Source organism: Calliphora vicina, chromosome 4 (genome assembly GCF_958450345.1).
Source record: "Calliphora vicina chromosome 4, idCalVici1.1, whole genome shotgun sequence".
In the NCBI taxonomy this organism is placed as follows: domain Eukaryota; kingdom Metazoa; phylum Arthropoda; class Insecta; order Diptera; family Calliphoridae; genus Calliphora; species Calliphora vicina.
The window spans coordinates 15,283,715-15,297,625 of record NC_088783.1 but is presented as its reverse complement, the minus strand read 5'-3'; the positions used below and the strand labels follow the sequence as shown (position 1 = coordinate 15,297,625).

The following is a 13,911-nucleotide window of genomic DNA, read 5'->3' as shown; positions in this document are numbered from 1 at the left end:
AATTTCATTTTGTATGCAGAAAACACACACAGTAGCACCCATCTCATCCCAAAAAAAAACAAACAAAAACAATTTATGAAATGCAATGACAATAATATTCGTTTATAATCGTATTCGTATTGTGTCGTGTCGTGAACGTGTTGCCTAATATTTCAGAGAATTATGCCGACCGACCTGTTTGTTGTTTTTATTAGTTGTTCTGATTGCATTTCGTTGCTTTTGTTTTTGTAATACTCGTTCTCAATATATTTTCACGAAATTAAAGAACAACAACTATATATTACTTCTTATTATTGTTATGTATTTGTTGTTGTTCTTATCAGGTTTGTTTTTAACAGTGATTGATGGCACTCGCCATGCAACTGTTATTAAAATGGCATTTTGTTGTTGTTTGGCATTAAGTGTTGTCTACATTGTGGTTACTTTTAAGTAGTTAAATGTCTCAAGTAATATAAATGACGAATAATTGTATTTTAAACCTTAAATAAGTTAATTTTCTTCAACAAATATTCTTTATATGTCTCCTTACTTATCTTGAAACAATTATTAAATATTTTTTAAGAAGAAATCGCCAAAAAAAAAACCATTTCTTTAACAATAATATTTTATTATCCATAAACCGATTACTCTAAATATGACTTCTTAATTTCTTCTACATACATACATGCATTTTTCTTAAAATTGTAAGTATTTGTATTACTGTTTGGAATTTCAAATAATACCATGTTCTTTCATAACGTATAAAACGTGATCTTTATAAAGAAAAAAAATACAAGACACAAGGCTCTTTTATATTTCAACGAAAAAAAAATAAAGATTTTGTTCCCAATGCACAAAATAAATCGTAATCATGATCGTAACGAAAGAGAAATACTCCAAACACTCACATACTAAGTACATACTACTGTGGTATGGGTATAAATATGCTTAAGGAATATTTAATTATGTATTAGGGATTTCATAATAACACTGATCAGTTTGCCTTCTCCTCACTTACCTTGATCTAATCTACGTTCCATGCGTCGCCATTGTCGCATGTGATGTACTAGAATACAAGCGGCTACAATGAAAAATAAAAGACATGCCAAAACAGCCAAGAAGAGAGCAGCCGTTTGCCAATCCATTGGATCGGCCTCATCCTGTAGCTGTTGCAACTGTTCGGCGGTTAACTGGTGGTGGTCTAAGCCATAATCTAAACCATCAAACTTTCGTCGCTGTTAAAAAAAAAGAAAAAAAAAACAATGCCAAAAAATTAATTTTAAAATTCTTTAAGGGGATTCACAATTGCTTGTGATTTTCGTTAACTTATTTCAGTTCAAATCTTTTTTATTTTTTCAACTCACCTCCTTCCAATTGGGCTCCGTCTTGGACAGAACGACCCAATCGATTTTCAAATCATATATTGAGCCACATACAGTGTCTCGATGCATTTGACATGGCCTCAGTGGTATCATATCGCCCTGGCACACAGTGCAAGCTATACATTTATCCTTGTAGGGATCCCACCAACTTTGCGATTCGCATAGGGAGGCAGAACATAAGGAACATGTCGTTGTTAATATTAAAAGTGTAACACAAGCCGCCGCCGCTGATGGTCTCAGACCGCCGCACCACCATCTGGTCATCGGGCCGAAAGCCATGCTATTTGTTGTTGCAACGCTGGTATTATGTGTAGTATAAACGGATTTCTTATCATTATTATTGCTATTTGTATTACAACTAGATTTGTAACTGTTATACACCGCCGATTGCTCCTCCGCCTCTTCCTCCTGCTGTGAAGTGCAGAGTGTGTTCGATTCTAGTCTACTTCTGGCCGAACTTGCTAAATACAGCAAGGAATCATTTGTGAACGTGGTCGCCTCTGTTTCTGTCGCTGTTGTCTCAAATTGTGTTCGGCTGTTGGAGTTTGTATCGGGAGGTGTTATTTTAAGATTTGTTAAATGCGCGGGTGTGTGGTTGTTGTTCATCGTTTGGTTGTTGTTGTTGTTTTGTTAGATGTCGTCGTTAAATTTCGTTTCGGCATTAACTGTAATAAAAAAAATTAACAATTTATTAAGTTTTTCCCACGTTTTCTATTTTTTTTAAACAAATTAGAATTTAGAAATTTTTTTCCATTTCTATATGTTTGTAGTAAACACGCACAAACTCTTTTTATTTTAATGGTTTCCAGTAATTTCAAATGCAACGTTTTTCCCTGTAAATGGGTGCCTGCATTTTAAAATAAATTTAATTTCCCTGTGTACTTGGACTCCATAAATAATGTATAGTAAGTAGAACCCTTTAACTGTACATTAAATAAATGGATAAATATGTTAATGTTTATGCAAAACCGCCAGCATTTGATTTAGAGTTGAAGTTGTGCTGAAGTTTTTCCCAGTTTAAGTTTTAGTTCCCATCTACTGGAGACAGTTTGTGTGAAAATAACAACAAAAAAAATAATATAAAACGTTTAAAATGAATCTAAAAAATATTGTGCAAATATGTATAATGATGGTGTTTAGCCTTGAGAGAAAATTTGCATTTATTTACTTATTCATTTTATTACACATTTTTTATCTAGAAAATTATAATATAGTTGATCTATACATATTTCCGTTGATTTTTTATAGCGATTGATTAGCAATAGCAAAAAAAATCATCAAATCAAATAATTTTTAGAGAAAATCGGGCTTTTTTTATGTTATTCGTAATATAAAATGTTATTCAAGGAATCCTGTTTAATCCGGCTTAAACAAAATGGCTAGGGGATAAATAAGAGCAGAGAAGATATTGTGGGGCTTGTATAAGTTGTTCTAAAATCTTTAAATGACGACTTAAAGCTATTGTTGGGCTTATATCATTTAAAGTTACAAAAGTTCCAAATATGAAAGCTAGGAACAATGTTATAATCAGAAAGAGAAAAGCTGCTGCCTCAAAATATACATATGCATATATTTTTGAAAACTTTCTACATTGTTCATTGTTTACAGTTGTGAATATGCCTATATATTGAATAGTCGAGAAAACATTTCAGAACAGAAAGAACCTAAAATCAAATAAAAGATATTGGAATATGGTCACAAACAAGCTGAAGAAGACTGCAATAGTAACCAAAACCTGTAAAAATTTTAATAGAAAGAGAGAGCAGACACTTACAAATCTTTTCACAGCTATTAATTGAGAAGCAACAGACGAAAAGGTACTTTTTTCGAATTCTTTTTTTTTCAAAAAAAAACCTTTTGTTCTACGGCTCCTCAATTCTAAGATATTTATGTCATATGCGGAAAGTTTTGCTTTACTTCTTTAATTTGAAAATTAGAGCCGCTGAAGCACAGCGATTGCTTACTAAAGCTTATGGTGAATGTGTTCCATCGGTTTTAAAGTGCAGAAATGGTTTTTGCGGTTCAGAACTGGTTAATTTATCACGAAGATGACAAAGATCGCCCAGGCCAGCCAAACAAGTTTGAAGACAAAGAATTGGATTCATTACTATATGACGATTGTATTCAAACTCAATAATATCTTGCAAAATCATTGGGAGCTACTCAATCAGCAATTTCAAAATGTTTGTGAGCAGCATGATTCATCCAAAACTAGGGAAATTGGGTATCATACGAATTGAAGCCAAGAGATCTTAAAAGACGATTTTGCATGTTCGAAATAATGCTGGAACGATATAAAAGAACATAATTTTTCCACCTAATCACTACTTGCGATGAAAAATGATTCCATTACAATAACCCGAAGCTTAAGAGTTCATATGTGAAGCCCGATTAACCATGCCGCTAAGTTAATGCTCTGTATTTGATGGGACCAAAAGGGTCCTATCTATTATAAGCTTCTGAAATCTGGCCGGACCATCACAGGGAACCTGTATCAATGGCAACTGATTCGTTTGAAGCGAGAATGTGCCGAAAAACTTCCAGAATATGAAACCGTAATATTCCATCAAGATAACGCTCGTCCACATGTTGCAATACCTGTTAAAAACTATTTAGAAAGATGTGGTTTGAAGGTTTTCCCTCAGCCGCTTTATAGTCGAGAACGTTCCCCGTCCGATTACTATTTGTTTCGATCGATGCAGAACTCTCTATCTGGGATTCGCTTCATTTAGGAACAGAGTATCCCATATTGACTTGATTCGTTTATGGCCTCAAAGGATGGGCTCGAAATCGGTGAAAGTGTTTCATCGATTTCAACGTGCGAGAAATAGTTTGTGCGGGTTAGAAGAGGTGATTTTGACACGGAAGACAGAAGATAGCCTAGGCTAGCCAAACAAATTTGAAGTCCAAGAATTGGAGGCATTACTCCATGAAGATTGTTGTCAAACTCGACAAGAGCTTGCAAAATCATTAGGAGGTACAATTAGCAATTTAAAAACGTTGGCGACCATCAGGATTCATCCGAAAGCAGGAAAATTGGGTACCATACGAATTGAAGCTGAGACATTGAAGTCCGGCAAACCAGCCGAATCGACACCAAAGCCAAATACCCATGGCGCTAAGGTAATGCTCTGTATTTGGTGGGACCAAAAGGGTCCTATCTATTATCAGCTTCAGAAATCTGGCAATACTATCACATGGAATCTTTACCGAATGCAACTGATTCGCATTGGCCGAAAAACGCCCAGAATATGCGGCCAGATATGGGACCGTAATTTTCCATCGAGACAACGCTCGTCCACATATTGCAATACCTGTTAAAAAGTATTCTGACTAATATTTGTTTCGATTGATGCAGAACGAGCTCTCTGTGATACGCTTCACTTTGGAACAGAGTACGTAATATTAGCTTAATTCGTTCATGGCCTCAAAAGATGAGCAGTTCTTTTTGGTAGGAATCCATATCTTGCCAGAAATATGTAAAAGGTCATAGCTAACAATGTTTCTTAAAATTGCTCAATTTATTTGAAATAATTATCATTAAAACATAAATTCCAACAAGCAATTAATTTGAGGATATGTGTTCCCTTAAAAGACTTTATTTAAATTTACCAAACATATAAGGAAACATTTGTACTCTATTGGCGCTTTAGAATTTAGAAATCCAATAGACATTTTTGGCATAACCTAAAATGGACAAGCCGCTCAAAATGACTTAGTTAGATTGTGAATAGAAAAGCCATATAAAAAATCATGCCCTTTTTATTGCTTAATAAAACTTTAACTACATACTTGAAATCTTAATAAGTCTCAGTTGGTTAATAAAGTTTTGCTTTAAAAAAATTTAATATTTTTTTATTAAATTATAAAAAGCTAACATACATACAACATATGTATATGAAAACCTAGCAAAAATCCACAAAAAAGTTTAATTTTATTGTTAAAAAAGCAAAAAATATGAAAAAATATGGTCATAGAAATAATAATAAAATGAACGAGAAAGAGTAGCAGCAGCAGAAAAAAAACAGCACGCATATTAAAACAAATTAAACCTAAAACAACAAAAACCATAGTATAGCACAAAACAATATATGAAAAAAAAGATATATAAAACAACAGGAAGGAATATTTAATTAAAAAAAAATCAAACAACCACACACACAAAAGCATTAGAAATGAATCGTGGACGGTCAGCCACCGATACCGCTTTAAACAAAAAAAAACTACAAATAATAATGATACTACTAATAAATACAACATGGTTATTTTACTACATACTACTAAATTTACAACATATGTATATAGTACAGGGCAGATAGCAGCAGTAGTATTTATTGTATGTTAGATATTTAACTAAGTATATAAACTGATATATTTTATATATTGTATGTACATTTAAACATATTTAAAATTGTAGGTAGACTATGACATTTAAGTATGACTGACTGACTGACTGACCAACCAAACACTCAGTCACTCACTAACTAACTACATCATCATCATCATCCTACAAAATACTAAATATCCAAATGAAATTTTAACCCACGAATTGTATAAATTAGAAAAAAACCGCATTTATTTTTTTTTAAATTTTTGCGTAATGTTGTGTAGTTTTTAATAATTTCTTTTTTTATTTTCTACATTTACTCATTGTCATTTTACCATGACTTACCCCAACAAAAGTCATGTTAGTTTTCTTTAAACATTTCCCCCGTTTTTTTTCAGTTCTTCCTCTTTTATTTCCAATTGCAATCGATAAATTTGAAATCGCTAAAGTTTCGAACGCCAATCAATTGACAAAAACATAAAATAATAAAAATAGAAAAAAAGAAAAACCCACTTGCCATAAATAGTTAGCATAAAATTAAAAACGAACTAAAAAAAAAACAAATGCATTTCTAAGCACTTGTATTGTACTCTGTACTCCAGCCACTAAATATTTACGTAGTTACATACTTAGTTACTTTGTAAACTATTAAAGTGTGCGTTTAAGTGCCAATGAACTGGGGTTTTGCGTTTCCCAAATGCATTAAGCCGTTCTTTTTATTTTGGTGTCTATCAAACACTAGAGTTAATAATTAAAAGTGCACTTTACTACTTAAACTATAGTTAGCGTAAAGCAGTGGTCGGCTGATACAGCACACGCCATTTTAGTAATGTTGCTTAAAACGAATTTTCCAATTAAGTTTTTGATGAACAATTATGTTAATTTCAAGAATTTTCGCTTACATTCGTTTGGTGCACATAAAGAGTGAGTCAGAAAAAACTTATCCTTGATCCAACAAATTATTATTTCTTCAATCAAGTTAGCTTTTAAAAATGTGTCAGATGTAATCTTTTCTAAATCATTAATTTTCAACTGTTATTTCGGCCAAATGGTCTATCAAAAAAATTGCAAAAGATCTGAAGGTTCATCGTCACACTATTTCAAAAGCCATTAAAATTTATAAGGAAGACTTGAATATTGAAAGAAACCCTGGATCAGGAAGAAAGAAAGGTCTAACAGATATTGATAAGGCAAAAGAGGTTGAACAACTCTTTCGAAGAGCAGCGAACACTTCTGATTCTTTTTTGGGCAGAGCCAAAACTAATGCTGGGTTAAAGTCGTATAAAGTTCAGAAAGTTCCAGATCACAATGGGGTAAAGAACTTAGAAAGTATTGGTCATTGTTAGATATGACCTTTTCCCATCTTTCTGGCAACATATGGATTCCGAGCCAAAGGAACTGCTCATCATTTGACGCGAGCGTCTTTGGAGCAGAGTATCCGATATTGGCTTGATTCACCAAAAATCCAGCATAATCTGAATTTTTCCACAAAAAGGAGTAATAATACAATTTTTTTAAAAAAAGGAGTAGAAATACTACTTTTAAAAAGGAGTAGAAATACTACTTTTTTTAAAAAAAGGAGTAGAAATACTACTTTTTTAAAAAAAGGAGTAGAAATACTACTTTTAAAAAGGAGTAGAAATACTACTTTTAAAAAGGAGTAGAAATACTACTTTTTAAAAAAAGGAGTAGAAATACTAATTTTTTCAAAAAATTCATAGAAATACTAATTTTTTGTAACGCCAAAAAATACTGGTCCAAAACATTAAGATTTAATCATGTTTAATTCCTTGGACGATTTATTAATGAACGTCCGTCCATTGAATCAATGTAATCAAACTACAGTTTGCAATTTTTAACATATTAGCCCAATGTGCCTAAAATTATTTTAAACACTGCACATCCATATCACATTGCATGCACGAAATGAAATGGAAGAGAGGAAAAAACAGAGCCCTACAAATTACTTGACTTCTGACTTGCTGGCGATGGCTTCATATCAAATTTTATGCACGCGGTCGTTTGGACGTTCAATCGGTCGATCGTTCAATTTGTTTTTTTTTCTCATTTTTTTTTTTGTAATTTTCGTTTATTCTTTTGCAGCCATTCAAATTTACCAAACAACGAGTTAGACAGTTTAGCCCCGCCAAGCGATCATGTATGATGTTGTTTTTTTACATTTTTACGCATTTACACTATTATTGTTATTTCTATGTGTTTGAATGTATGTATGTAAATATGTATAGATAAATGTATTTATGTTGTTTTTTCCTGTTTGATTTTGATGAGCTCTTCCACCATCAATACATTCAAATCATTCAAAATGTTCATGTTATTTTTTCAGTTTTTTTTTCTTCATTTTCATACACACAGTAAAGTAAATTGTGCGTCTGTATTTGAGGCAATTTGTTTTTGTGTTTTTCAGTTTTTCAGTTTTTTTTTATTCATAATTAATTCCAATCGGAAATAGTTTTTAATGGCGGATTTACATTAAAACCAAACATTTATTTACTTCATTATGAGCAGCACAAGTTTAAAGTACTTGTACCTTTACATTTTGCTTTTTCTGTTTTCGTTTAATATTTTTCAGTTTATTTTTTTGTTTGGATTTACATAAAATTGAAATCTACATACATAATGTGGTTTTTCTACATGACAGTCAAGTCAAGTCTGTACTTGGATTGAGAGGTGTTCCGCCAAACAAACAACAAATTTAATTTTCAAACACAATTGCTTAATGTTTTAAATTATTACTACCTATTATTATTTTTTATTATTGCTGCAATAATAAAGAGTTGTTTGTGTTTGTTATTATAGGTCTTATGAGATCATTGATCTTTTCTAGGTAAAGGTCAACTTTTGTCTATCACTGTAGTCTATCTTAGCTGACCTTTAAAAAAAAAGCCACCCTAGTTTTCTTTGGCGTTTTAAAATAGAAATTTTTCAATGAATCTAGTAACGACAAAGACATGTGCGACAAGTGCATGTCTTGTATAGAAGTATAAGCATTTTAGCGGGTCTTTAAAAAAGATAGAGGGTGAATTTTTAAATGTTTTTTATAGCTCAATACAAGAAACTTTTAGTACAATTGATACAAACATTTAAAGAGGAAGAGTTAAGCTGTCAGAATATTCTTTAGAGAGATGCCAGCGTAAAACGAGGGTTTAAAATACTCTATAACTTGATTCATGATGGATATAATTTTTTGTGTAACCAGACTAAAATAGTTTTAAATATTGTCAAAACAAAAAATTTTTAAAGTATTTTCACTCATGTCTGACAATTTTGAAATGACATTTCTCTATTTTACTTTTTGTAAAATTCAGATTATTGCTGTAAAAACAACAATAACATGTAATGACTGTAATAAGTTGAGTGAATGCGTATTTATGACGTGATGTACAAAAATTTACTTGATGTCTAAACGATCATCAGAGATGGAAAATTAAATGTTAAATGTTTGTGAAGATCAAATTGATCTTCAAATACATATTACTTTTTCTATACTCATTTTTTTTCTTTAGAAATTTAGTTATGCATATACAAAATGGTAGAAAACTGTTATACACAAAATTTTCTACGAAAAAAAAACTTTTATATATAAAATTTTCTACTGAAAAATCTGTTGTACACAAAGATTTCTACTGAAAAAAACAGTTATACACAAAATTTTCTATAGGGAAAACGGTTATTCACAAAATTTTATGTAGAAAAACTGTTATACACAAAATTGTCTACAGGGAAAAGTCTTCTACACAAAATTTTATGTAGAAAAAACTGTTATACATAAAATTTTCTGCAGAGAAAACTGTTATACATAAAATTGTATACAGAGAAAACTGGTATACACAAAATTGTCTGTAAAAAACTGTTATACACAAAACTGTTATACATTTCTGCAGAGTAAACTATTATACATAAAATTGTATACAGAGAAAACTATTATACACATAATGTTCTTTAAAAAACTGTTATACACAACATTTTTTGTAGAAAAAACTGTTATACATAAAATTTTCTCCAGAGAAAACTCTTATACATAAAATTGTACACATGGAAAACTGTTATACACAAAATTTTCCACAGATAAAACTGTTATACACAAAACTTTCTATAACAAAAACTGTTATACACAAAATTTTCTCCAGAGAAAACTGTTATACATAAAATTGTACACATGGAAAACTGTTATACACACAATTTTCCACAGATAAAACTGTTATACACAAAACTTTCTATAACAAAAACTGTTATACACAAAATTTTCTACAGAAAAAACTATTATGGACAAAATTTTCTACAGAGAAAACTGTTATACAAAAAATGATCTACAGAAAAAACTGTTCTATAACAAAAACTTTTATACATACAATTTTCTATAACAAATACTGTTATACACACAATTTTCTATATCAAAAACTGCTATACACAAAATTTTCTACGAAAGAACTTGATACAGAACATTTTTCTATAGAAAAAACTGTAATTTTATAGAAAATACTAAGGGTATTCATTTCAAAAAAATGGAAAATTACACTTTTACACAACAAAAACTAGAAAAAAATCCAATTTTTTTTTTTTGTGAAATTTTGTTTAATTTTTTTTAAATGAAAACCTTACTGTTTTTTAAATAAAAAACAGATAATTTGCAAGCATTAAAACGTGCGATCATTTCAACTTTTCCATTTCTGATACAAAACCTCCTCCTGCTTCTTGTAAAGAATAGTGATCTGATCAAACAAATGAACATACCAACGAGGAGAACCTAAAAACGAAATGCACTCTTTCGCTACACACACACACCTTCATACAAATGCATTAAAATTTGTTAGAATGCATGTGTGCAGCAGCACAGTGTATGGTTGTTGTCTTCGCCAATGTTTGTTTGCACATTCAATTAGCAAAATGTATGTAAAATATGCAAAAAAAAAATAAAAAAAAACGAACAAAAAATACAACAACAAACATGATTTAAATTGCTGTCACTGCCAAATTGAAACTGTAATAAAAAAAACAACAACTACAGCATGTTGCTGATGCCGAAGCTGCTGCAACCGAACAACGACGATGATGCTGCTGGCGAGGGACAAACAAACAAGCACATTGTCATTACAACAATGTTGAAAACAACAAAAAAAACATCTGTCTAACAACAAACTACAGCAAAAAAAAAACTGAAATATAAAAAGCATAGAATTTAAAAAAATAGCAATAAAAAAGTAATGAAGACAAAATTTGTTTCATGCACTTAAGAATAGAAAAGAAAATAGTCTTTTTAGATTTGTTTTTTTTTGTTGCTTAAAATAAGGAACAGACAAAACATTTTAAATGTCAGTAAAAATGTAAATAAACATGTTGTTGCTTTTATTTACATATGTGTAAGTATGGGTGGGTGTGTGTGCGCCTAGGAGAGTGAGTGCATAATTGTAGGCAAATAAAGTTTAAATCAGGTATGGATAATTGAAATAAAAATACAGTGCAAGCTCGGTATTCTACCCATTATCGCGACGGCTTAATTTTTAACATTGCAACATCGCAACAGTTTACGAAAAACGGGTTCTATTTTCGCGACTTTTATCTGTTTTCATTTTAAATTGATTACAATGTCTATAACCAAGACAGGAAAATCACCGTCATTTGGTATATTAACCTTTTTGGATGATTTTGATCTTCAATTTTGTCAGCTCATAATATGAGAAAAGTTCAACATATTTTAAAGCCAAAGATTTCTCCAAAATTAAATACAGTGCAAGTTCGATATTCCCGACAACCCATTATCGCGAAGGCACGGTTATCGCGACGGTTTAATTTTTAACATTGCAGGTTCTATAATCGCAACAGTTTACGAATAACGGGTTCTATTTTCACGACTTTTATCTGTTTTTTTTAATTTGATTACAATGTCTATAACCAAAAAAAAGGAAATCCCCTTTTGGTACATATATTAACCTTTTTCAATAAAATTTAATAGTAACCCTATTATTTAACAAATTATGTATGTATGTATGGTCGTTATTCTGCATAAACTCTCAGACAAGAGGCATTTCCTCTTCGTCAAATGATAGCATTTGCTTCTTAATTAACTCTACGCAATCTACTGCACACATTTTTTCTTTAATCCAAAAAATTGGACCGACGCCAGTTGACGAAAATTAACCCCACCGTGAAGGTAATTTTTGTGTACCTGGAGTCAAATTCTTTATTTTTTTGGCCTTCGTACAAACATTTTACCATCAGACCCAAACAAATTAATTAATTTTGGTTTCATCCGACCATAGTATATTTTTCCAATTTCCCCGACGGACTTGATGATTGGCGAATAATAACCGTCTTTTTATATTTTGCTTAGTTAATAAAGGTACTTTTCTTGGACTTCGTCCCTTAATTCTAGCTTCTATAAGTCTATTCCTACATTGAAAACTTTATTTTTGGAACACTTTAATATTTCTGCATTTTCATGAATAGATTTTCTATCTTTTTTAAGCTAAGAATAACTTCTTTGTGAGATTGAGTAGTGTGAGTACCTCGATCCATTGTTAAACAATAATTCAAATAATTTGATTTCAAAAGTAAAATCGAATTACAAGAATTAATTTTGTACCGTTATAATTTAGTACTAGATACATACGTCCTATTATTTTAATTATAAATTTGAGTTAAAATATGTTCCAATATACACCACAACTTCAAAAGTGTGTGAATTTTTTGATTTTTTTAAGATCATTAAAATCATTATAGTCCGAATCTATTATTAAGCCCAACAAACCGAAACTTCTAAATTTTAGTCGATGGATTTAGGATGTGGCAATTATAAAATGTAACAAATTTAATAATTGCCACACAGAAAAAGTTATAATTAAATCAAAATATCAATTATTGCTTAGAAGCTGTAAGAAAAATAGGTGATTTTTTTGATTTTTTTGGGGGTACATACAACTTTAACAATTCAAAAATTAAGCCGATGAAGTTCTCAGTCAGTCATACACTCAGTGACTTTACGAGTATTTTTGATGTTGAAGTTTTGAAGTTTATTTATAATAAATGTCTACTAAAAAATGTTCAATAGTACTAAATTTTCCAGCTCTGGTTAATATTAAGATTACTCTCTCAGACTTGTTGTTGTTTTCTTCTTCTTCTTCTTTTTTAATAATTTAAAAAACAAAGTAATGACATTGAAAATTTGAATTTTAATAAGAAAAGAATCAAAGGTTTGGAATTTTTGATGAAAAACTACAAAAAAAGTTGTTGAAATATGTCAAATAAACCTATATTTTGTGTTAAAAAAGACCACAAGTAAATTTCCTTTAACAAACTATTTACATAGAAATAATTAAAAAATAATTTCTGACATTTCTAACATTATTTATTTAAAAAAATCTAATTCGCCGGAAGTGCTTGTTTTTCTTTAATATTGACTTTATTAAAATTGAATTATTACATATTTATAAGCAAACAAATCATTTTCTTACAGTGTTTTTTTTAAAAAAAAGTTGTACATATTTAATTTAATTGAACATTTGGCTTATTTACTTACTTTACAAATACCTCTAGATATTAAAATAAATTATTCTACAAGCACAAAATGATTTATTATCATTCTCCAGTATCTTTTTTGCAAAAAATAACTAAATACGTGTTGGTATTGATAAATTATAAACAATTTAATTAAAATGTTTAAACAAATAAGTAATAATAATAATAAATGTGTTGTTGTTGCTGCTGCGACAAAATTCAAATTTTAAATTTAAATAAAAAATAATAACAATATGTATTGGGAATCGTGTTGTGCCCACCTCATGTGGGTGATTGGAATTTCAAATAATTAACCTCATAAAATATTCCAAAATATTTTATATGTAAACCAAAAACAGAAGAATGAAATTCATAATAAATAATACAAATATTGCTAAATATTTATGACCACATACATACAATGAACGCATTTAATCGCATATAATTATTTTTTATTTCATTATTATTGTTAACAGACTTTAACAGAAATGTTTAATTCAAATTTGGTATATTGCGTTTGTTTTTTCGTACTGTGGACTCGCAAAAGCTAAAGTCCATGGGATAGTTATGGAAAATGCTATTTTTCTTAAACAAATATTATTCAAATATTTCTGTGGATATTGTTAATTGTTTTTGGAAATTTGTTAGATATTTTGGCAGATAATAAAAAAAGGACATTTCTTGAGATCTCGCACACTTAATAGGTCTTAA

At 30.1% G+C, this 13,911-nt stretch overlaps 1 protein-coding gene across 1 annotated transcript in view; it reads right to left on the bottom strand.

Moving 5' to 3' along the window:
- wgn (wengen) overlaps positions 1 to 13,911 on the bottom strand; it is a 51,148-nt gene that overhangs the window by 15,854 nt on the left and 21,383 nt on the right. The window contains exons 2-3 of the mRNA XM_065509068.1: positions 1,344 to 2,026; positions 998 to 1,214 (exon numbers count right to left, since the gene is read on the bottom strand). Coding sequence (XP_065365140.1) covers positions 998 to 1,214; positions 1,344 to 1,967 — 841 coding nt within the window. The 5' untranslated portion in view covers positions 1,968 to 2,026. The remainder of the gene's footprint in view (positions 1 to 997; positions 1,215 to 1,343; positions 2,027 to 13,911) is intronic.